Source organism: Herpailurus yagouaroundi, unplaced genomic scaffold (assembly GCF_014898765.1).
Source record: "Herpailurus yagouaroundi ecotype Mexico unplaced genomic scaffold, PumYag 426, whole genome shotgun sequence".
NCBI lineage: Eukaryota > Metazoa > Chordata > Mammalia > Carnivora > Felidae > Herpailurus > Herpailurus yagouaroundi.
Genome location: NW_024412643.1, coordinates 344,850 through 370,437, shown reverse-complemented (window position 1 = coordinate 370,437; position 25,588 = coordinate 344,850). Strand labels below are relative to the sequence as shown.

The 25,588-nt window shown below is 45.2% G+C and overlaps 2 protein-coding genes and 1 non-coding gene across 4 annotated transcripts; 1 reads left to right on the top strand and 2 right to left on the bottom strand.

Moving 5' to 3' along the window:
* Nucleotides 1–4,702: 4,702 nt before the first annotated feature.
* On the bottom strand, nt 4,703–4,774 carry TRNAE-UUC (transfer RNA glutamic acid (anticodon UUC)). The gene has a single exon. It is a non-coding gene; the product is annotated as a tRNA-Glu (tRNA).
* Nucleotides 4,775–5,348: 574 nt separating this feature from the next.
* Nucleotides 5,349–9,807, bottom strand: VMA22 (vacuolar ATPase assembly factor VMA22). 2 transcript variants are annotated; one of them, XM_040463751.1, is made up of 5 exons: nt 9,622–9,807; nt 9,444–9,547; nt 9,273–9,355; nt 8,523–8,669; nt 5,349–6,760 (listed from the first exon to the last, which is right to left on the bottom strand). In XM_040463751.1, the coding sequence occupies exons 1-5, from the start codon at nt 9,793–9,795 to the stop codon at nt 6,648–6,650; spliced, it is 621 nt and encodes a 206-aa protein (XP_040319685.1). In that variant the 5' UTR covers nt 9,796–9,807; the 3' UTR covers nt 5,349–6,647. The 2 variants fall into 2 exon arrangements, with proteins under 2 accessions (XP_040319685.1, XP_040319686.1); XM_040463752.1 differs by having other exon boundaries at nt 8,523–8,654; nt 9,622–9,803.
* A 24-nt stretch (nt 9,808–9,831) lies between these two features.
* On the top strand, nt 9,832–14,792 carry IMP4 (IMP U3 small nucleolar ribonucleoprotein 4). Its single transcript, XM_040463750.1, has 9 exons — nt 9,832–10,508; nt 10,651–10,759; nt 12,778–12,861; nt 13,568–13,677; nt 13,756–13,888; nt 13,987–14,141; nt 14,224–14,318; nt 14,439–14,512; nt 14,603–14,792. The coding sequence occupies exons 1-9, from the start codon at nt 10,506–10,508 to the stop codon at nt 14,713–14,715; spliced, it is 876 nt and encodes a 291-aa protein (XP_040319684.1). The 5' UTR covers nt 9,832–10,505; the 3' UTR covers nt 14,716–14,792.
* Nucleotides 14,793–25,588: the final 10,796 nt, after the last annotated feature.

The window sequence follows — 25,588 nt, the reverse complement described above, 5'->3', positions numbered from 1 at the left end:
GGCAAATATGTGTGGGAGTTTGTGTGGAATATGTGTTCTGTGTGTGTTGAGTGGTTTGTATGTCATCTGTGTGGTTTATGTGCGGTGTGCGTATGTGGTATATGTGGTACGTGTAGTATCTGTATGGTGAGGATCGGTGCATGTGAGGTATGTGTGTGTGGTAGATGTGTCACACGTACGTGTGGAAATCATGGTGCATGTGGTACGTGTGGTGTAAGGTCTGCACGTCTTTTGTGTGTGTTGTGTGTGTCTCTGAAATATGCATCTTGAATGTGTAATGTACGTGTGGTATGTGGTGAAAGGGTGTTGTATGTGGTGTGTGTGTGTGGTGTATGCTTGGCTTGCGGGTCCATGGCGTATGTGTGTGGTGTTTGTTGTATGTGTGTTATGTATGCAGTGTGAGTGTCGCATATCTTCATGTGTTGCATGTGGGCATGTTGTTGATGTGGTATGTGTGCAGGGTGTGTGGAGTCTGTGTGTGCTGCATGTGCAGTGTTACCTGGTGTGTGGGTTCAGGTTGTGTGTGTGACACATATGTGGTGTGTGCATCCTAATAGTTCTATGTGTGCGTGTAGTGCGTGTGTATGATACATGTGTTGTGCATGAATAGTGTAGCTATGTTGTGTTTGGGGCATGTATCCTCTTGTGAGTTTTGCGTATGTGTGGTGTGAGTGGTGTTTGTGTAGTGTATGTTTGTGTGTGGAATATGTGTAGTGTGTCTGTGGTGACTGTGTGAGGGCTGTGTTTTGTGGCAGTCTTTGTGTAATATGCACATTGCCTGTGTGTGGTGTATGTGTAGGTTGTGTGTGGGGTAAATGTGTGGTCCGTGTGCGGAGTGTGTAATATATATCTCGTGTGTGTGTTATCTGTGTGGTGTACATTTGGCCTGTGTGTGTTCTGTGTCATGTGTGTGTACATTGAGTGTGGCATATGCATGATAATAGTGGTTGTCTCCATGGTATGTATTTGATTTGTGTTTCGTGGGGTTGTTTCTGGTATTTCTGGTTTGTGTTGTGTGTATGGTATGTACAGCCTGTGGTTTCTTTGCTGTAGATGTTGTGTCTCTGATGTGTGCGTGAGTGGTGTGTTTATGGTGTTTTTGTCAAGTGTGGGTTGTGTTGGGTGCATAGTTATTTTATATGTTGGGGGTTGTGTAGTGCATGTGTCATGTATGTGCTTGGAGTGTGTGTGTGTGTGTGTGTGTGTGTGTGTGTGTGTGTGTGGAGTCTATGTGTGGTCTGTGAAGGGTATATGGGTGGTGTATGGGGTATATGGGTGGTGTGGCAGTGCTGTATGAGTTGTGTGTTGATTTGCATGTGGAAGATTGTGTGTGTGTGTGTGTGGGTGTGGGTGTGTGAATGTTATAAGTACCTGGTTATTGTGTGGGGAATGTGGGGTGTGTTTGTGGTATCTCTGGATAGTGTGTGTTGTACTTGAAGTGTGTTTGTGTGTGTACTTGTGGTATATGTGTATTGTATGTGTGGTAAAGGTGTGATATGTGCTGCGTGTGTGGTATATGTGTGGATTGTTGTAGTATAGATGTAGTCTGTATATTTGGTATATTTGTGATGCATGTTGTGTGAAGGCAGACTATGTGGTGCGTGTGCAGGATACACATGAAGTAACAGTTCCTTTTGTGTTGTGAGTATGCAGAATGTGTGTGTGAAATATAGGTGCGGTGTATATGTGATGTGTGTGCTGTGTTGCGGTATATGTATGGCATGTGCAGTGTGTGGTATGGATTTGTTCAGTTTATTTGGTGTGTTTTACTTGTGGAGTGAGTGTTCTGTATGTGTGGTTATTGTGTGATGCATGTGTGGTATATCTATGTGATATCTTGTTTGGTAAATGTGTGGCGTGTCGGTGTATGGTTATATGTGTGGTGTGTGTGGCGTCTGTTTAAAGTGGTTGTGATTTAAGTGTTTTTCTGTGTTTTATATGTATGATATGTGTGGCATATGTGTGGTGTGTGTGTATTCGTGTGGTATTCGTGTGGTGCGTGTGGAGTGTGCATGGTGTATCAGTGCTATATAAGAGGTTTATGTGTGTTCATGTGTGCTGTATGTATGGGATGTGAGTTGTGATGGTGGTGTATCTCTGGTGTGTTTACTCTCCATGTGCAGTGTGTGTTTATTTGGTGTTTGTGTGACATGCGTGCTGTGTGTGGTATTTGTGTGGTGTTTGTGTTGTGTATGTGTGCCATGCATATGTGGGGTGCATGTGTGTGTGTTACGTATGGTGTGTGGATATGTGTGGTGTTGATATTTGTTTTGCAGATTTGCTGGTGTGCATTTGTGTGTGTATTTGTTGTGAGTTATATATCATGTGAATGTTTGGCATATATGTGGTACATGTGTTATATATGTGCTATTTGCAATATTTGTGGTGTATATGTGTCATGATTGGTGAGGGTGTGCTATTTTGTGTAGTATGTATGTGGTATATATTGGTGTGTTTCTAGTATATGTATGGTATGCCTGTGTGTTCAGTATGTGTGGTGTGTATTAGCAAGAGTGTGTGTACTATATGTATGTGTATATGTGATGGAAGTTTGATATGCAGGGTATGTGTGCATGTGTGTGGTATATATGTGATGTATATGCGGTATGTGTCTGGTGTGGGTGCGGTGAACGTGTGTTTCTGTGTGACATGTATGAGCTGGGCAGTGCATGTGGTGTGTATGTATGTATGTGTGTGTGTGTGCGTGTGTGTGTGTGAGTGTGGTAAATAAGGAGTGTCTGTGGTGTGTGTGATGGGGGGGACTTGTGTGGTTATTTTGCTGTCTCTAAAGAATTTCTTCCGGTTTTCCTGAGGGCTCTGACTCTGAGTTTGATGGCCAGTGGATCCATGCCTACATTCCAAATGGAGTAGCAAACTGTTGCAACTGGCAAAATCTTTTTCTTCCTCTTTTCAGTTTTCATTTGAGGAAAACCAGCATTCACCTGATTGGCTATTTCTAGTCTATTTACAGATATGTGAGTTGAGTCTGAACCTGCCCAGGGGGTGTTATGGACTCCATGTTGAGGAGGGCCACAGTCACTTTCCCACACTGAAAAACTTGAAAATCATATCAATAATGGTCTATATCAGAGCCAAGTTACATTTGCTTTATACCAAACAAAACTGTGGAGAACTAAAAGTGCATTGTACAAAATGTATATGGTGTTCTTATATTTCACCTATTCTAGTATGCATGTGACTAGATCCATACTTTCTAGAAAATGCTTCTGTTAAATAATTTAGTGAGTCACTGTTAAATCTGCTATAGTAATAAATTGATGCCTCTTGGCTATTTTTGTCTAAATTAAGCCACCAAGGTAGCAACTACCTAGGACTCTTGTTCTGCAAAAGTACAATAAATATTAAACGTGTCAAAATAAAATAATAAAATTTAAAATAATAAAATGAAATAAAATAAAATAAAAAATAAAATAAAATAAATAAAATAAATAAAATAAAATAAAATGGCTTCCCTTGTATATCAGGCCTTTAGAGAGTTTTTTTTTCTCAGCAGGGTCAACTAGCCTTTCAGTTTTTCTACCTGTTGCTGGCTCCAGCAGCGGCTTCTGAGCCTGGTATACTATGACTCTCTGTATTCACTCTTCTTTCCAGTTTTCAAAGCAGCAATTTGCCCTGTGATTTCAGTTTTCTCATGGATCTGAGAAGAGTTGTTAAATTTTAGTTTATTCAGCTTTTTTTCTTGTGAAGACAGGAGTGATGACTTCCAAACTCCATTGTATCTATTTTAACATGTAATATGTTAATATTAATATTATATTAATTATATATTTTTATTTATATATATTAATATTTAACATGTAATATTTTAAAGTAATATAATAGAAATAATTTCTCCCCCCAAAATGTGTGAATGAATAAACTAGTGTAGTGGTCTACTCCTGAAGGCAGGACCTGCACATAACCTCCCTGGATTGACTAAGTGAACCAGAGAAAAGGAGGTGGAAAATTGAGGAAGGCATTTAGTGACTCATGTTTGTAGTTTTTGATGGGCATTGTGCACGTGTTGCGGGGGGGGGGGGGGCTGAGTGAGGGGTTATTTTAAAGTTTTAAGTAACTTTCATAAAGGGTAGGGGGAACACCGGCTTGCTCAGGTGAAAAAAAACGGAACTCTAGCCACTGGACCATTCGGCAAACAAAGCGGCCACAAGACCAGAGAAAGTTAAATTGTCAGAGACTTCTTCCAACTGGCTCTCTCCAGTCCATTCATGCACTTCATCCTGTGCTCCTCCAGAGACTCAGCTCCAAACCTTGCAGCCCAGCTTCTGGACTGTCTCTGGAGCAGAGGCTGCAAGTGTCTTGATTCCACCCAGCCCCTCCTTCCTCCTGGAGGGTGTCCTTACCCAGAGGTGTGTGGGAGGAGCCAGACAGTGGTCACCCTCCACTGAGATTGACAATAAATTTTGAATATTTTAAATATTATTTAATATTTAAATATAATAGTATTCACTTCTATAATGTATATGGTATCTTCTATAATTAATAAGTTGCTGATAGAGAAAACAGTTACTGATATGGTGAAAATTGACACTTCGTTCAAAATACAGAAAGCTGGGGCCCAGAGCTCCCTGGGCCTCAATTTCTCCAGGTTTAAATAGAGAGAAATGCCCAATTCTATTTGAGGTGTTCCACTGGCAGAAGAAACAAAATTCCAGCCAATTGAAGAAACAAAACAACACCTCTGTTCCCATACCGGGAGTCGAACCCGGGCCGCCTGGGTGAAAACCAGGTATCCTAACCGCTAGACCATATGGGAGTCAGCACCAACCTGCCTCTCATCTTGTACACATCACTTCTATCAATTTGTCATGTGCACCCCCACACAACAGCGGCGCACTACCGGGCTTGCTCCGCCCATGGAGATTCGCTCTGACTGCAGCTCCACCAGCCCCAGTTTCAAGACCCCTTTCTCAAGACTCGGCCTGGGTGGGAACATCCGGGCCTCCTCAGGGGCGGGAACTCCTGGTCCCGGAAATCTAAAGGACTAGAGCCAGGGCAGATTGCCGGGCGTTTCGGTCTTCACAATCCGCGTTTGCAGGCACACCTGAAGCCCAACTCCAAACAATAAACGGTCATTTACTGACATCTAAAATAAAGGACCCCTTCTAGGACCGGAGTTCCACGTTAATATCTTTTCCGTGAAAAGCAAAAACGGATTGTGGTATTTTATTTTAGCTTCTTCGTTGGTAGCAGCCGTATTTTGTTCTGAAATTTCTCTACTTTACTTTTGAGTGCTTCCAGTAGGCTTTTCACGGACAGCTTAAGCTCAAAGTGGCAAAAACAAAAACAAAACATTCTCCCCAATCCAATCACAAATCTGACCACTGCGATTAAAGTATATGTGAAAGGCTCAAGGATTATTAACTGACAGTAAGATCAATGAAACAATGGAAGTCCAAAATATGGTAGGGGTACACACTGGGATTAAGTGAAAGAATAAAAGGTGGCATCTCAAAGCGGTAGGGGTGGATTAATCAACATAATGTATATATGTATGTAGACCTATGGTAGAAAAGACAAATTGGTTGCAAGATTCACTCCGTACCTCAACTGAAAGTTTTTGAGGAAAACACTGGAGAATTCCTTTATCACATCAATTACAACCCCAAGTCCAGAAATCATAAAACAGCTGATTGATCAATTCAACTCTATTAAGAAAACTGACTAAAAAGAAAAATACAAGAGCTGGGTGATGGTTACTACAGCTTTCACCTTAGTTATTCATTAAGCTAGTCAATTATTTTGTGCAGTTTAATTTGTTTTATTTTATAATAAAGGCTTTAAAAAAACACCATATGGAAAGTTAAAAGACAAATTGGGAAAAATATTTATATTTCGTATATGAACAAAGGATTAATTTTCCCCAAACATAAAGATTACCTCCTGGAAACTGCTAAAAATACCAACAACCCAGCAGGAAAATGAAGCATGGACACAGTTCCCATCACAGGAAATACAACTGGACCTTCAAAAATTAAAAGAGGGTTGGTCTCACTCCTGTAAAGATAGAGGAGGTTTTTAAAAATCTGAAAGGTCATTTCCTGGAGTTCCCTTCCTAGAGTTCCCTTGAAAATCTAAGTCAAATCTTTTTTACTTTCTGGCTTAAAACCTGTCAAGGACTGCCTATCTACTCAGGTGTTTGTGTTTTTTATTGACATGGAATCATGCTGTCCTGATCTGTTATCCATGTTTGGTTTTTTTTCCTACATCAAAATCAGTTTTGAGAATCTAGTGAAACTGAAGCACCTATTTTTTGCCCTTCCCTGCCACTAGCTGGATAGTATTGCATCTTGTAAAGAAACTGCAGCTGATATATCCACGAGGATGTTCTGGTTATTTACTAATATGAACTAACCTAACAACTTTGCCCTCTGCCCCACATGACTGTGTCCTAGGAGAATACAAGCCTAGAAGTGGTTTCACAGTAGTGACTTTCAACATTACTCAGTTTGCCTCTTCAAACTTTCACATCTAACAAAGCTGAAAACATGCAAACCAGAGAAATTTTAAGTAGTAGGGATTAGCTGGGAATAGGGGCAGGGGCAATCTGTGAAGGAGGAAGGCCTGACATAAGGTAGCCAGCCACATGAAGGAACAGCTGCGCTCACTCCTCTGTCTCTGGTCACAGGTCAAGCAGACTCAGGCTCCAGCTGCTTGAGTTTTTCCTGGAGCCCCCGGAGCTGGCTTCGACCCCAGTCAATGCGGATCTGAAGGGTGGCCATGTCTGCAGCCAGCTGCAGGCCTAAATGAAGAGATACGATTGTCACCATGGTATCTGTGATGTGACACATGACTCAGGGGACATCCCCAGGGACTGGAAAGTCCCCAGAACTCTGGCCTCCATGCTATTCCTAAAATATTCCAGGAAGAGCCTTGCATTGGCTACTTCAGAACTTCACTAGACACACAAAATTCTACCTCTTCAACAGACCTTGACCCCCTTACTATCACCCATCAAGAACTAAAAATTCACAGATCATAACACTGTTGCATGCCCTCATTTCCTTCCTTCTTTCCTTCATTATCACAGTACTTCACTGTTCTCTCCCTCTATCTGTATTCTCTGCCTCCAAGAGTGCTCCACATCCTGGATCCACATCGAGGTGGCTTTTGCCTGACGCCTCTATTGAGTCATCTGGGTCCTCCATGCTGCCTAGTCCACTGGCCAGTTCAGTCTTCAGCCTACCTGCCTAACAGCAGAGCTGGCCATGCATCTGATCACCTCTCTCCAGGAAGCACTTTCTCTTCTTTTCTTCTGGGGTCCCTTACCCTCTGGGTGATGCTCCTGCCTCACCACTGCTTCTCAGTCTCCTCATCTGGTTTCTCCCCTATCTCTTCCCATCTCCTCTCCACACTCCAAGGCCCTCTGCTGATCTCAGCTTTAATGCCGTGTGTCAGCAGCTTGAGAATTTAAACACAGTGTCATGCAGTGGGCTCCCAAATTGCTCTTTCAAGGCCAGGTCTCTTCCAGACTCCAGATTGCATGTGCCCAGACACCTGATCAAAGTCTCCACCACCCAGCACTGGGAACATACTCACACCCAACTCCTGACTTTACCCTTGGCTGCAACTCTGCAGCCCTCTCACAACAGGTGAGGGCAGCTTCAGTCCCCAGGTGGTCTGGCTCAGGTGGAATCCCCAGGTGGAATCTAGGGGCTCGTTCTTCACTCCTTCCCTTACTCTCAAATTGATCTATCAGCAAATCCTATGGCTTTTACTCTCAAAACATACAGGTTCCCACCACTTACCCCCTCCTTCACAGCCTTCACCTGTATCTCAAGCATGACTGCTCCCTGGCACCTGCTTCCTCCCTTTGCTCTTGTCTTTTCCCACCCAGTACCCACAACTTTCCTACCACTCTGTGGGTCCAGTGCACCTCCCTCTGTTCAGAGCCAAAGTCCTCATCAGGGTCTACACAGCCTCAAATCACCTGGCCCAGCCCCCCTCTGACCTCAGCTCCTGGCATTACCCCCTGCATTAATTCCACTCCAACCTATTGGCTTCCTCTCTGCCATCTCAAACACCATCTCATCTCAAAGCATTTGCCCTGGCTAATACTTCTGCCAACAACACCAATCCCCCAGATCACCCACAAAGTTCTCTCCATCTCTTCAGAGAAGCCTTTCCAGACCACCCTTCATAAAATAACTCCTCTAGCCCACTCCTGTCCAACTCCATCCACTGTACCCTATCTTATTTTTTCATAACAATCCCCTACCTGGTATTATGTATAGGGCTTACTTATTTACTTGCATGTTCTCTTTCTCCCCTCAACAGAATAAACATTCCATGAGGGGTGTTTATCCCTTTTGTTTCCTGCTGTATCCCCAGCACCTAGCATGGGCCTGGAACACTACCAACAGCCAGTAAATGCTTTCTGAAAAAACAGCAGGTGTACAATAAAAGTCTGCTGGAGAAAACCTGGAAAATCCTTTGCAGATTAAGCCCAGCTGTGGCATGGCATTAGTGCTCAAGTCCTTCCAGGAGATAGAGGATCCACTCACCCTCCCGGAAGCTGGCTTGGGCCTGCCGTAGACTGTGAGGAACCAGGATTCCAAACCAGTTCAGAGGGTCCCGGAGGGCTGGGAAGGACTCTGGCTCTGGGGTTCTGGTGAGACCCTTGCGTCTTCGCAAAGCTGGGTAAAGAAAGACTGGAGGTTGGGGGTTTCATTAAGTATTCCTTGTCTTCTCAGTGACAATGTTGAACTTGATCTGAGCTCATGATCCTGACAAACACCGATGGTTGGAAAATTCCCCCAACCATTTATGTTCCAGAAAGCAGCTTACCATAAAGAACAACCCTTCCCTTTGTGACTCAGATGAGAGGCCCTGACCACTCTTTCTCAAGACTCTCATAACATCAGCAAATGACTCCCTTGTTAACCTGTGACAGAACCACACACTGACTTTTCTCATTTGCCTGAACATGCTGAAAGGCCAGACAGAACTTCCAACTCCCCATTCCTCTCATAAGTGACTGCGATTAGAATTTTGTCCCTCTAAGGTAGTTAGACATATAAACATTTTCTGTCCAACTGACTGAAACCTACCCTGATTGCAAAACTATCACAACTGTAAAGGACCTTATCTAAAACTTGTCTACCTTGCTGAGACATTCTGATCCTCCAATCTGGGCTGCTCTCTCCATCGCAACACCCTTAATAAAATCATCTCCTCAATTATCCTGTACATTTTGTTTTTGACATCGGGAGGGCGCCCAGGCGGGAAGAAGCGGGGGAGGGAGGGGGACCCACCTGCCTCTCGGGGCCCCACCTCCTCTGGAGTCTGGGCGCTGGCTCTCACCAGCCAGAACCTCTGGAGTCCGTCCTGGGCCTCGCTGAAGAACGAGAAGGTAGGATCGACATTTGGAGGCCCCAGCCTGGACCCCTGCCCGCCTACCCGCTCCAGCATGCACAGCTCCTCACCTGGTGTAGACGCAGACCTGGGGCTCCATGAGGGAGGCATACTGCAGGGGACCTACCGATTTGGCACCCATAGAGTAGCGAGCTTTGGAAAGCGAGAGCCAGCCCTGAGATGAGAGGAGAGCGGTGAAACTCAGTTTACCTCCGCATGCCCTCTCGCCCTCCCTCCCCAGCCTCCCACCTCCTCCACCCGAGCGTTCAGTGCCGCCCGCTTCGCCTCCAGTTCTTCCAGGTCCTGGAACAGCTGCAGAAGCAGCGAGTCCAACTCCGCTCGTAGGTCCGGCGCAGCCATGGGCCCAAGGAACTGAGGTCTGGAACCAGCCTCTTCCCAGGTCGTCCAATCGCCGTTCGCCATGCCGGCATGACAGCCAATAGGCCCCCGAGACCCACCTTCAAGGGGCGTTCCCAGACGTGGGCCTAGTCTCCGGATGTTTAGAGGTAGCCGGGTAGTCGCTTCTAAAGGCAAGCGCGCCTAGAGCAGCGGCACAGAACTGATTAGTAGGTTTCTCTGAAGTAGGCCAGCCTACCGAACAGTCGGCTAGAATTATGGGTAGTTCTGAGTTCCTCCTGGTGATGGCTGCATTTTAAAAGTAGGGCTATAGCTGTGGCGATGGACGAGGCAGCTATTTAAGGGAGGAGGGGTTTCAATTCCCGGAACCCGGAGGCGAGCCTCTGGTCTACCGCTGTGCTGCTTTTACAGTTGCTGGGTCATTTAAGGCCGCCAGTTATGAATATTTTAGCAGTTCGTCATCTTAAAATTGGGCATCCTGCACAGCAGTGACAAGTAGCGAAGCCACACACTGACATCTTTATTAACTGCTATCCTATGGGACAACACTTTGACGCCAGCCTACTGGCTGCTCCAGTGAGCATGCGCTTCCAGACTGGCCAATTGCCTTGCGACTTCCACCCCACCCTTCACCATCTTAACATTGGGCGCTTCTAGCAGTAGCAGAGTCTAGTGAAGCTTCTGGCTACCTTCTTGGTTGAGGGCAGAATCGAGGGTGGAGCTGCGCGGGCTGAGCCGGCAGATTCTCCGGGACCCACGTGGAAGCCGCGCTCAGAATGGTAGGAGGAATGTTTGAGCTCCTGCTTTTGATGTTGGGGGTTCGCGGAGGGCTGGGGATGGTTCCTGGACTTGGGGCGGGTGGCCCTCGGGGCCCGGGCGTGTGTGGCTAGAAAGAGGTCGACCGGACCCGCTGTTCCCTAGCTGCGTCGTGAGGCCCGCCTTCGCCGGGAGTACCTGTACCGCAAGGCACGCGAGGAGTCTCAGCGAGCCGCCCAGGAGAAGAAAGAGAAGGTTCGGCGCGCGCTCGAAGGTATGCCTGTCGCCGCCCCTAGGCAGCTCTAAATGTGGCATTATGAAGACCATTGGTTTGCATTTTAAAACCCAACGGAATAAAACCCTTTTATTAGCATTTCTTAGTGTGGCTAAGAACACTGGGCCGTTTTCCTTGCCTGTTGGGTCTCCTGTTGGTTTGCAGATGCCCCTTCCGTGATGGTATGAATTACTTACATTTGTGCTGCAGTATCCAGATTTTACAGTTTGCCTATTAATTTTGTTTACAGCGTGTTCTTACAAAATTTAAATTCTCTACGTTGTCCTATAGATATTTTACCTCCGCCCCCACCGCCCTTATTTTTCTTTTTGCTACCTTCAGTACAAGGTAGCAAGAATATCTCACTGTCTTAGCATTGTTATGATTCCCTTGCTTTTTAAAACTGTTAAATTGCAGAGAACTTAATTTTGAGTTGTTAATTAGGATCTAACTTTGCAGTATTTTCTCCACTTTTTTTAAAAAAGTATTTTCTAGGGGCGCCTGGGTGGCGCAGTCGGTTGAGCGTCCGACTTCAGCCAGGTCACGATCTCACGGTCCGTGAGTTCGATCTCACGGTCCGTGAGTTCGAGCCCCGCGTCGGGCTCTGGGCTGATGGCTCAGAGCCTGGAGCCTGTTTCCGATTCTCTGTTTCCCTCTCTCTCTGCCCCTCCCCCGTTCATGCTCTGTCTCTCTCTGTCCCAAAAAATAAATAAAAAACGTTGAAAAAAAAATTTAAAAAAAAAAGTATTTTCTATGCTTTTTATTTGTCATACTAATGAAGAGTGTTACACATGCCTAATGGGAAGTCCCGTATCCATCCCTATTTTCTTGGTTCTTGTGTGGATGGAACTTTGTTTTCTATTCTGATAGTACTTTAGCTTAATACCTCTAATTATTTTAAATTCACTTTGATTTTCTTATGGTTTAGACAGAAAGTGCATATGTTTTGTATATATATGTTTGCATTAAGCATTGTGTTAAACACTTGTGACCTATCTGCCCACATTAGAAATTAAAAATGCTCAATATATTGAAATTCAAGAATATTTACCCCAACTCAGATAACCACAACATTGAATAGTGTTTGAAAATAAACCGTTTCCTTGTTTTTCTTTGTGCTTATGTCATGCTTGTTTGTATCCCTAAATCATATGGCTCGATTTTTAGTTTTAAATGTAATTTTTAGGTTGTATGTATTCTTTCACAGCTTTATATTTTCACTCAGCATTGTTTCTAAGATCAGTTGAGTGTAGTGGGGGCTCCCATTTCCCTGTGCTTGGCATTGAGCTTATTTTTAGTTTGGGGCAGTTAAGAACAGCACTGCTGCTATGAACCTTTTCTTCCATGTGCAAGAATTTCTCCAGGGCATATTGGAAAGAAATCTTGGGTCCAAGGGCATGTTCATATTCTGTACTTCAGCTCTGCCTACAGCCCAGCCCTTCTGCCAAGTACAGCTTTAGTTCACAGAAGAAACCTCTGACCCAAAGCATCAAGATTAGCAGTTTGGGGGCACTTGGGTGGCTCAGTCGGATTTAAGCATCCGACTTCAGCTCAGTTCATGATCTCACAGTTTGTGAGTTCCAGTCCCACCTCAGGCTCTACACTGAGTATGCAGACCCTGCAAGATTAGCAGTTTTGTTATCAGAGGGTTTCAGGATTTCTGGTCCACCTTTGTACAGAGCACTCTGGGTTTATTCTTTAAAAAAATTAGTTTGTTAATTTTTTTCTAATTACAAAAACAGTGTATACTTGCGATTAAATATTTTTAGAAAGCCCTCAAACCATGAAACTCAGGAACAATAAACAACCTGTAACCATTGTTAACGGGTTGGCATGTAAGACAAATCGTTTTGTCTTTCCCTTCCTCCTGCCAAAAAATCATGAATCTTCTTTCTGCACAGAAAGGAGTGAAAAGGTACTTTTTCATCAAGTCTGTACAGTTTTTGTAAGCCACGGTGTTGTTCAAATGAAGAATCCATGCTTGTGTCTTACTCAGCCCCTCTGTCTTCCCCCTGCAGAGAACCGCCTGATTCCTACGGAGTTACGCAGGGAGGCTCTGGCCTTACAAGGATCCCTGGAGTTTGATGATGCCGGTGGTGAAGGTGAACTTTCCTGACACTGGGCCAGCTTTTCTCCCTGCACTTGAGCCTGCTGGCTTCCATGTCATTCCTCAGACACCTTGAAGGAAAGGCTCTGCAGCTCCTGCTCCCAAAACTCTCCCAAGTGCCCTCATGGCTCTGCACAGATGGCACCTCAGAACAGCTCTTCTTTACTGCTCCCCATTCCATTTATGTAACACATACAATATTATCCCACTTTCTGTTTTGTCTGTTGTTTCCCTTACTAGAATAGGAACTCTGCCAGGGCAAGACAGTGTCCATTTTGTTCACTGCCATGTCCCCAGCTCCTGTACTTCCTTGGCATCCGCATGTTTCATTCATTGCGTTATTCAACAGATATTAAAGGTATCAAAGACATTATGAATTTTTGTTATGAGGGAAAGGAGTCTGTTACGTTTGGCCTAACAATCTGGACTTGTGCTAGTATGGTAGCAACTAACCCTGTGTGATAAATATAATTAAAATGAACTAAAATTAAATCATATTTAAAAACTTAGTGCCTCAGTCACACTTGTGTTTGTGATCAGTGTGGCTGGGGAGCCACCTTCCTGCCCAGTGCAGGTGTGGAGCATGTTCATTGTTGAAGGTGTTACCAGAGAGTGTTGCTCTAGACAGATTCACGCTCCCTCAAGTTAGCGTTTTACTGCCCAAGACGATGTCCTGTTCTTGCCCCTCATGCTCCTGACAGGTGTGACCAACCACATGGATGATGAATATCGATGGGCAGGGGTTGAGGATCCTAAGGTCATGATCACTACCTCTCGAGATCCCAGTTCTCGCCTGAAGATGTTTGCAAAGGTACCAGTAGTGGGGAGCAAGTGGGAGATGCTAAGGCACTAGTGGCCCCAATCCTAATTGGAGTGTGTTCGTGTGCAGGAGCTGAAGTTGGTGTTCCCGGGTGCCCAGCGCATGAACCGTGGCCGGCATGAGGTGGGGGCACTGGTGCGAGCCTGCAAAGCCAACGGGGTCACTGACCTGCTGGTTGTCCATGAGCATCGAGGCACACCTGGTAAGTCTGGTGGGCAGGCACCAAGGTGTCTGCTGGGGTTGCTGGGGTGACCGTCTGAGAGCAGAGCGGGTCTCTGATGGCCTGCCTTGCCCCGCCAGTGGGGTTCATTGTCAGCCACCTGCCCTTCGGCCCCACTGCTTACTTCACACTGTGCAATGTGGTCATGCGGCATGACATCCCCGACCTGGGAACCGTGTCAGAGGCCAAGCCTCACCTCATCATGCATGGCTTCTCCTCCCGCCTAGGCAAGCGGGTGAGTCTGGGTCCAAAGGGTGAGGGCTGGGGGCAGGGAGTTCCAGGCTGGGCATTTGCCGCTCTCCTTCCCTCTGACCCAGGTCTCTGACATACTCCGTTACCTGTTCCCTGTGCCCAAAGATGACAGCCACCGGGTTATCACCTTTGCGAACCAAGATGATTATATCTCCTTCCGGTGGGTCCATGGGCTGGCCTTAGAATGGTGTCCTGACTTTTGTGTCCCTCTGCTGTTTATTGTCGACCCACATCTGCTCCCTGTCTCCCCTCATCCCTGCCCTGCCTCCCCTCGCCCCAGGCACCACGTATATAGGAAGACCAACCACCGCAGTGTGGAGCTGACTGAGGTTGGGCCTCGCTTTGAACTGAAGTGTGAGTTTGGGGCTTTACTCTACTTCTGGTCAGGGATGGGGAGGGAGTCTGGCAGTATAGATGACAATGTTCCAATCTCCATCCCCCCAGTGTATATGATTCGCCTGGGCACGCTGGAGCAGGAGGCCACCGCAGATGTGGAGTGGCGCTGGCACCCGTATACCAACACCGCACGCAAGAGGGTCTTTCTGAGTGCTGAGTGAGCCCACTCACTGATCAGGACATAGACCTGGACCCAGGAGGAAGGGAGGGGTCAGAATAAAGTCTGTGTGCCACACTACCACATTTGTCTGTGTGTGGTTAGGACAAGCCCACTGTCAGGCTGAATGTGAGGGACAGTGTTCCTGGGGTCCCCTCGGGGGGAACCTGACAGCTCAAGGACATTTTGAGGCCTGATATTGATATTGTGTGTAGGACGAGGCAGGCCCAACCTGCTGGCTTGTACCTTAGCCATAGGGAAGGTTTGGGAGATTTGATGCTGCTGTGACTGGAAAGTCAGAGGCCCTCTGAGAACTCATCTCAGACTGGGGATGGACAGTGGTACGGGTTTTACACAGAATGTTCGTGAAGACCCGACAGCATGCACCCAAGCAACAACCTTCGGAGAGAAATCCATCACACCACAATGGGGCGGCCTGAGAACAAGTCAGGCAGGGGCATGGAGAGTGGAGAGCTACAGGGTAGCGTGAAGCAGCAGGGGCCATCTGGATGATCCATGTAAAGACCCTGAGCTGGACATACTCATGAGGGTCCCAGGAGCAGGAGTGGCCTAGTGGGGGGGGGGGGGCGTGGGGGGGGCTGGCGATAGGACCTCACATGATGTCTGTGGCTTTTGGCTCCACTCGTGAATCCAGAGGCTTCTGGAGCCTCTCACCTTGCCATCGCCTCAGTTCATGAAGAATATGCCACTAAAATTTTTGTGTAAGTTACAGAAATTCCAAAATATATACAAAGCAGAGTAGTATAATATTTTATGTTAGTTTCCAGGGGCTGCTGTCACAAATTGCCATAAACTGGGTGGCTTAAAACAACAAATTCATTTTAATTCTGGAGACCAGAAGTCAGATTAAGGTGTTGGTTGTATTCTCAACCCCTCCTCGGTTACTTGCCTCTTCCAGCTTCTGGTGGCTGCCAACAATCCTTAGTGTTCTTTGGCATGTGATTGCAGCATTGTGGTTTCTGCCTTTGTCTTCACATGATCTCTACTGTCCGTGTCCTTTGTGTGTCTTTTATACGGACACTTGTCATTGGATTTATAGCCCATGAGAAAATCAAGGTTTTTTTTAACATTTGTTTTTGAGAGAGAAAGAGTGTGAGTTGGGGAAGGACAGAGAGAGAGAGACACATCCAGAGCAGCTCCAGGCTCAGCTGTCGGCACAGAGCCCAACGTGAGGCTCGAACCCACAAGCCATGAGATCATGACCTGAAGTCCAACGCTTAACCGACTGAGCCACCCAGGTGCTCCTTATTTTTTAATAGCACAGAAGTCTCACTTAGAACAGCCGCCTTTGTGCTGGGGGCCAATTTTCAGCCAGGGACAGGCAGAAAATAAGATACGAAGTATTTAGTATTCCCTTCATTGTGAGTTCTTCTGTGCTAAAATTAGCCTTCAAGTGTAATTGTTTCAAGTTCCTGAGAAAATCCACACAGGCTCACTGGTAGTGGAGGGCTTTAGACCATTGGGTGTGTGTTTTGCTTATCAGCTGCATTCAGCCATTGGGATGAGTGGTATAAATGTTAACTTTTGTAATGTTAAGTATCCAAGTTAATGGAGGATACTCAGTAAGCAGGGAGGCATCCTCCTCCGGCCTGCCATGTCTGCAAAAGGTACAGGGAGATACAGAAAACAGGAAGGGCAGGAGCCCCACACCTACTGAAGGTGAGGCATGAGGACACGCAGTTGTTTGAATGGCACCCCCTCCCTCTCCCCCCCCCCCCCCCCCCCCCCCCCCCCCCCATTATGGCCACAACCTAATTCTTGGTGCCTATGAATATGACCTTATTTGGAGAAAAAAAGGTCTTTGCAGATGGGGGGATAATCAAGTTAATGTTAAGTCCTGTTTTCCCTGGAAAAACATACTGTGCTGGTGGAAGAACCTGTGAGTAAAGTCTTTTCAGATGGCAGTTTGGTAGGTTTCTTAGCATTTAAAATGTGGTTCTACTTCTTGAGTCACCATGCTAGGGTCAAAAATGGTCCCTGTGATGCTGCTGAGGACAATTTAGGCCTGACTGTTAGGCCTGGACAGCTTTACCTGGATGTTTGACCAGGGGAGCTTGTAAAGTTTGTCAATAAAATAACAGTAGTTAAAATAAAGCAAGAGACAAGTTAGGGGAAACGTCCACTGTAGCACTTGTGTATTGCACAGATAATATCTGAGGACTCAGGGAGCCTTCAGTTTGAGGCATGGTACAGCAATTAAAGGGATATTTGTGCATCTTTTGTTTGACTTTTCTAGAAAATCAGTTAATAAATTATACAGTTTTGAAATGTGAAGGACAAGAGAGGAGGCAGAAGTGGGTGTGGGCTTTTGGTGCCTACCATTTGGAGCATCTCTCCTGGCCAGGGAGCAGTGGCCCAGGGAGAACAGAGGGCTGTTGGGCTCAGGAAACGCCCTGTTTCATGTCTGCAACTGATCTTCATGTTCTAGTATTCTTCTCAATATTCAGAAATAATAACATGTGGGGAATCCAAGTCAAGGGCATGAGAGATCCGTGCTCTGTTTTTGTAACTTTTATATATAAACGTGACATTTCAGAAGTAGAAGTTTTAAAGCAATTATTGCTAATCTTATTGAATGACAATATTGGAGTTCCTTTAGAAAATGTTTCGTTAGTTTTTAGAGACATCGTGACGTATTTGGAGGTGAAATATCAGCTCCATAACTTGCTTGAAAATGCTTCAGGAGAGGGGGGGAAAGTAGCTAAAACAAAATACTAATTGTCATATTTAGCAGAGGGTTTGTTACATTCTTTCTAATTTGTTGTATGTTTCAAATTTTTCACAGTAAAGGCTTAAAAGGAAAATAATTAAAAATGCCTTCTGTTGTTATTTAAAGCATATTTTTAAGTTATTGAAAAGCTTCAAGCAAAAAAATTGAGGTGTGAAAATAAAAGGTAACTTCAGAATCAATGAGGTTAATAGGCCAGCAGGGGGTGTTCTCACCCCCAACCATTCCTTGTTAACTGCAGACCCAACTGGAAGAAAAACCTCTTAAGTCCCTTGCTACTTTAGCTGCTGGTTTGCTATTCCCCACCATCCTCTTGCAGGAGAAAGGTTTTCTACTACCCCCTGGCAACAGCCCAGCCATTGAGAGACAGTCACAACTCAGCCAATGAAAAGCCACTATACTTTGAACTCCCAGTTTATTCGCATGGACTTTTTGTTTAGAACACCCCTCCCAACTTCCCATTTTCCTCTATAAAAGAGCATTCCATTCCTCTCCTTTGTTCTCTGGACTTTCCTATGGTTTTGCCCAATCGTGCTTGTCTTGGATTACAGTTCCCTACTATTCCCAGATAAACCCATTTTTTGTTGGTAAATAACTGGCAGTTTTAAAGTTACCAAAAGAGACATGCTAAACAGTAATGGTGATTGAAAGCCATGGAGAGGGCCAAGGGGTGGGGAAGAAGAGGAGAGAGAATGTATTCGTTTTTCACTTCTAGGCATTGTTCCACCAGACTGGCTGCAGTGAACATCATGCCCACTTTCCCTTATTCTCCCTTATTATTTCCTTAGGGCACATTCCTAGAAGTGGAATTTCTGATCCAAGGAGATGCATAAGTGTAGTAAGCCTTTTGATATTTGCTACCAGAAAGTTTGTAGCAGGAGACCATTTTTATCAGATTGGCAAAGATGAAAAAGTTTCAGTATGGTTCATACTGTGGGGAATTGAGTTTTGAATAGATGCAAAGCTTTAGGGGGAAATTTCATAATTTCGACTTTGATCCAGTGGCCAGACCTGGGAATGTGCCTGACCTGCACACCGTGTGCACAGTGGTCACCATGCAACCATCTGCACCATTGTTTCTAGCACAGGGAAACGGCCTAAGTGTCCATCAGTAGCACTAAATTTACATAAATTAGGATGCATCCACAGAGTGAAACACTGCAGCCACAGAAGAACACCTCAAGATAGAGTGTTAAGTAAAAAGCATGGTGAGATGCCATATGTGATATGTTACGGGTTTGCAAAATAAAGGGCAAGGGCCCTGTGCTGGTGTATGAACTGCATTATCTCTAGGAGGGTAAACATTCAAATGGTGCCTTGCAGAAGGGAACCAGTGCACTGGGATCCAGGGAGGAGGGAGACTTTACTTCAGTGCTGTGAGTAGACATTTCATTTACTTCTTGACCACTTTTGTGAGCTCCCTTCTGGGTTCCCTGCCCACTTTTCTTTGGAGTGCAGGAGAGGCACTTTGATTTGTTCTGATTGGCTTCAGGAGTTTAAAGATGTTGGAAATACTTCTCTAAAACTGACACTTCTTTAAGTTGTAAAAGGAACACACCCTCATGTTTAAAAAAAATACAGAAGTGCACAGTGAAAAATAAGCCACCTTCCTACTCCCCATGACCCCAACAATCCAGCCGTATTCTCCAGAAACTATTGACTATTGCCTTAAAATATATATATATTATTAATATATATAATATATATGTTATATAGATATATGTTATATATTTTTAATATATATAATATATATGTTATATAGATATATGTTATATATTATATAGATAGATATAGATGTGTTATATATATATAATCTATCTACCGTCTATATACCTATATATCTATATATAGACATATATATCTAGGGATCATGCTGTGCACACCATTCTGAACCTTGGTGTCTTTCCCTTTAATAATCTCTTTAGGATACCTCTAGGTTATCAAAGATACCCAGTACACGTGAATCCACTTCCTATTTAATGGATGCACACTCAAGTGTTTCCTATTTTTACTCTCAGAAATCTTGCTTCAAAACATCATTGAACATACTTCTGTGTACACTTACGTGAGTATATCTGATGAATAAATTCCTGTGAGTGGAATTTTGTCTTTAAAATGATCATAGATGCTGCTGAATTGTCCCCCAAGAGGCTGTCCCAGCCACTGTCAGTAGGTCTGTTTCTGTGTCCTTGCCAGTACTGAGTACTATCAGACTTATCAACATAAGCCAAGCTCTAGATGCAGAATGATTTGTAGTTCTTTAATTATGACAGGTGTTGTGCATCTTGTCAAATACTATTGGGAATTTGTATGTGTGTGTTCTCTGTGAGCTGTTTGCTCTCCTTCTCTATAGAAATGACTTCACCTCTGTATTGATTGTTTTAAATATTTAATTGTGCAAAATTTCAAGCATAAGAGCAAGAGAGGACCATATGGTAGCCCCTCTCAATGTTGGCCAGTCTGGTTTCCTTTGTAGCCCCACCTACTCCCTATATCCACTCCACTCGTTTATTTGAAACAAATCCTAGACACCATGTTATTTTATCCATGAATATTTCTGCATATATTTCTAAAAGATAACAAGAATAACAATACCATATTATACCTAAAAAAACAATTATTCCAAATATATATTTTATATATTCCAAATATGTTATTTTAAATATCCAGTTACTGTTCAGTTTTCCCTGGTTACAGTATGTTAGTTTGAACTAGGATCCACATTAGGTCCATTCGTTGCAAATGATTGACAAGTCATTTGTCATTCTTTTTTTAAACAGCTCTATTGAGATATAATTCACACATCACACAGTTAACCCAAAGTATACAATTAAAAAATACAAACAATTAAGCTTCTTCTATTATCTTCACAGGGTTGTACAACCATCGCTCTAGTTTTAGAACATTTTGTCTCTCCGACAAGGAACCCCGTCCCCATAAGCTGTCACTCCCCATTCCCCTCCAACCATCCCTTCACCCTCAGCCCCTCGCAACCACTAATCTACTTTTGGTCCATAGACCTATTGTGGGTATTTCATATGAATGGAATCATACAACATGTGGTGTTTTTGTGACTGCGTTCTTTTATTTAGCAGTACACTGTCAAAGTTTACCCCTGTTGTCAGTACTCCATTTCTTTTTGGTGCTGAATAATGTATGTGTATGCCACATTTATCACTTTATGAAATTTGGGTGGTTTCTCCTTTGGAGCTATTATGAATAGTGCCGCCATAAATACTTGTGTATACATCCTAAGTCTCTAGTAACCTATAGGATTCCCTGTTTTTAATCTTTTCTTTGAAATATATTCAATTATTCAATTAGGACACTGGTTTATTTGTCTTGTAGAGTTTCCACAGTCTGATCTTGTTCCTGCTGTGTCACTTAATATTTTCCTATGCCTTTATATTTCCTTTGCATTAACATCTAGATCTAAAGGTTCGGTCAGATACAGGTTTAAATCTTGTTGGCAGGAATGCTTGTGTTCTTTTACCAGGAGGCTGATAACGTGTGTCTTTTTTTGATGTTAGCAGACATTAATATCATTGCCTAGCTTTATTAATTCACTAGAGATTTCAAACCTGGTGGCTATTTTTCAGTAAATATGAAATCTTTCTTGCATCATAATTTCAAGTTCATTTTTTGCTAGTATGTAGGGAAGTGATTTCTGTGTGCATATGTGTGATATGTGTGTGTATTATATTTCAACCAGATACTTTATTACACTTTCTTATAAGCCCTTTTGGTTTTTCATAAGATTTTCTAGAACATTCTAGCTGATTATGCCATATGCCATATGCCAGTTACAGCATTTTTGACAGACCCCTCCTTTTTTTCTACTTGCCAGAGTGCATCGGCTAGGAACGCAAAACACCCAGCAACAGCAGCAGCAGCATGAGATGCCCCTGCCCTTGCTCTTGGTCTCCTTACAGGAATCCTTCCAGAGATGTAATACTTACCCAGACATAGATGTACAATTAGCTTCTCTCTAGTTTTATAACTGAGTGGCAGAAGCCGGTGGAGACAGACCCATACCTCCCTTTGGTTGTGATGCCATGGGTTCTGCACTCAGCAACCAAAGAGCCCTTAGCTATGCAGGACCCCAGCCAGACTAAGATTAACAGAATGTGGCCAGTTGGTCTTTTCAAAATAAAGTGCCACATACAGAGGTGTGTGTGCACCGGGCTAAAACTGTGTATAGAAAGTGAACGCCAAGGATGCAGAGGCCCCGGGATGCTGCAGCATCATTGTTGGAAGCACTTGTTTGCCTAGAGCTCACAGGAGCCAGAGCTGTCAGCGCAGAGGGCGCGGAGCTGAGTTTATTTCCTCCACAGACATGCACTAGCATCTGGAGATCACTCTAGGTGATGGAGATAACCAGGCTCTGTCCTGGAAGAAGTGGGGCTGGCCTGGGAAAGTTGGTATAAACATTTTAAGGATGTCGTTTTTAAAGATGAGGAAGAGGGCTTCCCCCCTCCCTCTCTAAAGCAGAACAGCAGGGCAGTTCCGAGGACAAAAACAAGCCCTCCACAGAGAGATCATGTGGTTTGGCAGCAGGACTGAGAAAGGATAAGGTGGCTTTCTCCCTGGGCTGTGTTTCCTCAGCTCTGAGCTGCTGCTCTTTGCCCCATAAAGGGACCAGGAGAGATCCTCAATTCAGAACAATGAAATCCAAAACCGCTGAGGAAAGTTCAAGGAGACTAACAAAAGCCCTTCCAAAGGTACTTAGCTACAGTCACTGGTGGGCACAAGCTGCCCCTCCCATTGGAGACAGTGTCATTTTTCCTGTTTGCTAAATGCCACACTGTGGCTAGACCAACAGGTCAGCCCACCCAGCCTGCAGGTTTTTTGTTTTTTGTTTTTTTTTTTTAAATTTTTTTTAATGTTTATTTATTTTTGAGACAGAGAGAGACAAAGCATGAACGGAGGAGGGTCAGAGAGAGGGAGACACAGAATCTGAAACAGGCTCCAGGCTCTGAGCTGTCAGCACAGAGCCCGACACGGGGCTCGAACTCATGGACCGCCAGATCATGACCTGAGCCAAAGTTGGCCGCTTAACCGACTGAGCCACCCAGGCGCCCCTACAGGTTTTTAACAAGAGCAGTGGGAGAATTTTTTCAACGTTTTCTGCCCTTTTTTTTTTTTGCCTATCAAAAGGGGGCCAGAGAAGAACTGTAAAGTAGTATTATCAATAGTCTCTGCATCTGCCACCAAACTGCCAGCGTTAAGGCGATATCCACTATGTTTCTCCATTGTAAAGTTACCATTTTCCCCTTTGCAACATCAGCTCAGCCTGGGTTCCTCACAGCCTTAGGAAAACTTCTGCAGGCACCCTCCAGCAACCAGTCCACTTGGCCCTGCTGAGTGGCCAGTCAGTGAGCACTCTGAGCTGGCAAACAGGCAGACCCGCATGTGGCATGTGGGCGTCACAACACTCGGGACCTTCAGAGGCATGCCATCTGCTCCCACTGCATGGGACTGTGACCAGTAGCGTGAACAAAAGGGCCACTAGCAGCAGTAAATCCCACTGTAAGAACAGCGTGTGCAATTCTCTGGGGGAAGAGAGAGGTGCGGCTAGGCTACCGGAGGAGCTCTCGGGGGTCTTCCCACCCTCCACACCCAGCCTGAGCTGAGCAGCTGGCAAGCCAGGAGCATTTGGATGTTTGGAGAGACAGGAAGAGACGGTCGGGAAGCCAGGCAAGTTCAACAGTGACAGGGGGGCATGGAGTGGGGGTGAAAGTGCAGCCAAAAAGACCGACAGCCAACCCAGCTGGAAGTCTCAGCCACTTCTATTCAGAAGCCATAAGATTTCAAGCCACATAGAAAGATCCCCAAACGGACAAACATACAGACCCCTGGATAGACAGACAGACTTCTAGATGGACAAAATCCCAGGGAAACAAACAGACTCCAGAGGGACAGACAGCCAGACAAATGGACATATTCTTGAACAAACGGGAAGACACCCAGCCAGACATCCAGAAAGACCTGTGGTCAGACACATGGACACCCCCAGCTCCAGCCATTTGGAAGATGACCACAGCCAACCGAAAGAAAATATCCCTCAAGGACAGACACCTTCCCCACAAACGGACAAACAGACACTACCCCAGCAGAGAGATACCCACCTACCCAATCAACTAGCCAGCCAAACCTCAGCTTTACCTTCTACAGTCTTAAGTTCTGCCAGTAAAGACAGACTCCAGCCTATGAAAAAGTCAGGCCCTCAGCAGGATAAAAGATACATCCCCACCAAGCCAGCTGGATGGACAGACAACTGTCAAGTCAGGTAGACAGATACACCCCCGCACACACGCTGGACAAACAGACCCTCAGTCACTAGTCAGACAGAAGATCTCCAGCTAGCCAGAACCCAGCTTCTGGGTCAGCCTCCCTGCCTCCCAGTCACCATCATAGATGATATGGATGGCCCAATGACCCCTCAGTGTTGCGCCTACTCCTCAGGTACCACCAGTTTCCAGTGACCTTTGACCTCTAATGATATCCACTAACACCACGGTCCACAAAAGACCCTTCATGATCCCACAGTGACTCTTCCTCGTTTACTCCGGTATACGCTAGTCCCTAATAACTACCATTAGCATCCATGAGTACTCGGGGATTCAAGAGTGTCCATGAGTCCTCCATTGAACATCCATATATTCTCAAAGTTCCTGATACTTCTGTGTCTCACTTCCCTGAGTCTCCAAAAACCAATAACTGTCCAGGAAATCTCAGTGATTTCATTGGCATTCACTGTTGTGCCCTGAGTAGGATCCCTCAGTGACCTTCCCTCTTTTGACCTCTCAGTTACTTAAACTACCACTCCCAATCCCAACAGCCCCTCAGCTACTTTCACTGTGTCTCACTGACCTCCAACGACTGCTAGTAACATCCACTAACGATGCCCCATGAACACCCAAGGAACTCTCAACTGACTTCCAATTAATTCACTATCAATGCCCATCCTCAGTGATCACTACTGACCATCTTTGAAGTCTTAGAGATGAAACTGATAAATACTGAGCCCACAGTAATCCCTCAATAAATGAAACATCCCCACTGATCATCCACTTTGACTTCTGTCACTTAAACCTGGGTTAGCAAACCACAGCCTGAGGCTACACACACACACACACACACAGACACACAAGAATGTTTTGTGACATATGAAAACTACATGAAATTAAAAGTTCAGTGTCCACAAATAGTTTTATTGACACATAGACACACTCATTCCTTTACATGTTGCCTATGGCTTTCACACTGCCATGGTGGAGTTGGTAGCTAGAACAAGACCAGAGCCAGCAAGACCAAAGACCAAAAAGACTTTTAAAACAGTATGCCCATCCCTAACATAAACAACACTCTAATAATCCCCTAATGAATTAAATCCACAACTTGAACCAATGACCCTGTCAACCCCTCAATGACTTAAAGACCTCACCCTATCCGTTACCCTTTGAGAGCTTGATGACCTCAAACTGGACTCCTGAGATACCCCCTCGAGTGACACCCCCAGAAATTCCTTCCATGACCTCGGTGAAGGGTGGGCTAACCCATCTACCCAGGCGGGACCCCTAGGCCCCTAGATGCTTTCTCCAGCCTCCCCTTGGTGACCCGGGGAACTGGGTCACCAAGTTGTCCTTTGGCCTTTTCCTGCCTATTTTCTGAAGGTGAGGGTGTGGGGACAGCAAAACGGAGAAGGTCTTTGAAAGCGTTGAGAACATCTCCCCTCCCTCCCCCCGCCCCCAACCCACTTCTATGTGGTCAGTTGTGTTTCCCGGCAGGTTTATGCGGGTTGAGATCCTTGAATTAAGACTGGTTGTTTGCTTCCCCAGCTCCTCTTAGCCTGACCCAGAAAACGGAATCTCAGGAAATACGGAGATACAGAAGCATCCACTTCCATTAGGTCTTTCTCACAGCACGGGTGCACAGGTGTCACCCCCCACCCACCCCCCCCGCAACCTCCTGCGACCTCTCTCGCGCCCCGCCACAGCGCACGGGCGAAGAACACCCCCAACCCAGGGTCCTCGAGGCAAGAGTGGCAGCTCGATCTCGGCGACCGTGTCCACTCACAACTGCAGCACCACTCCGGCTCGGAGCCCAGTCTATGTCTCAGGGAGAC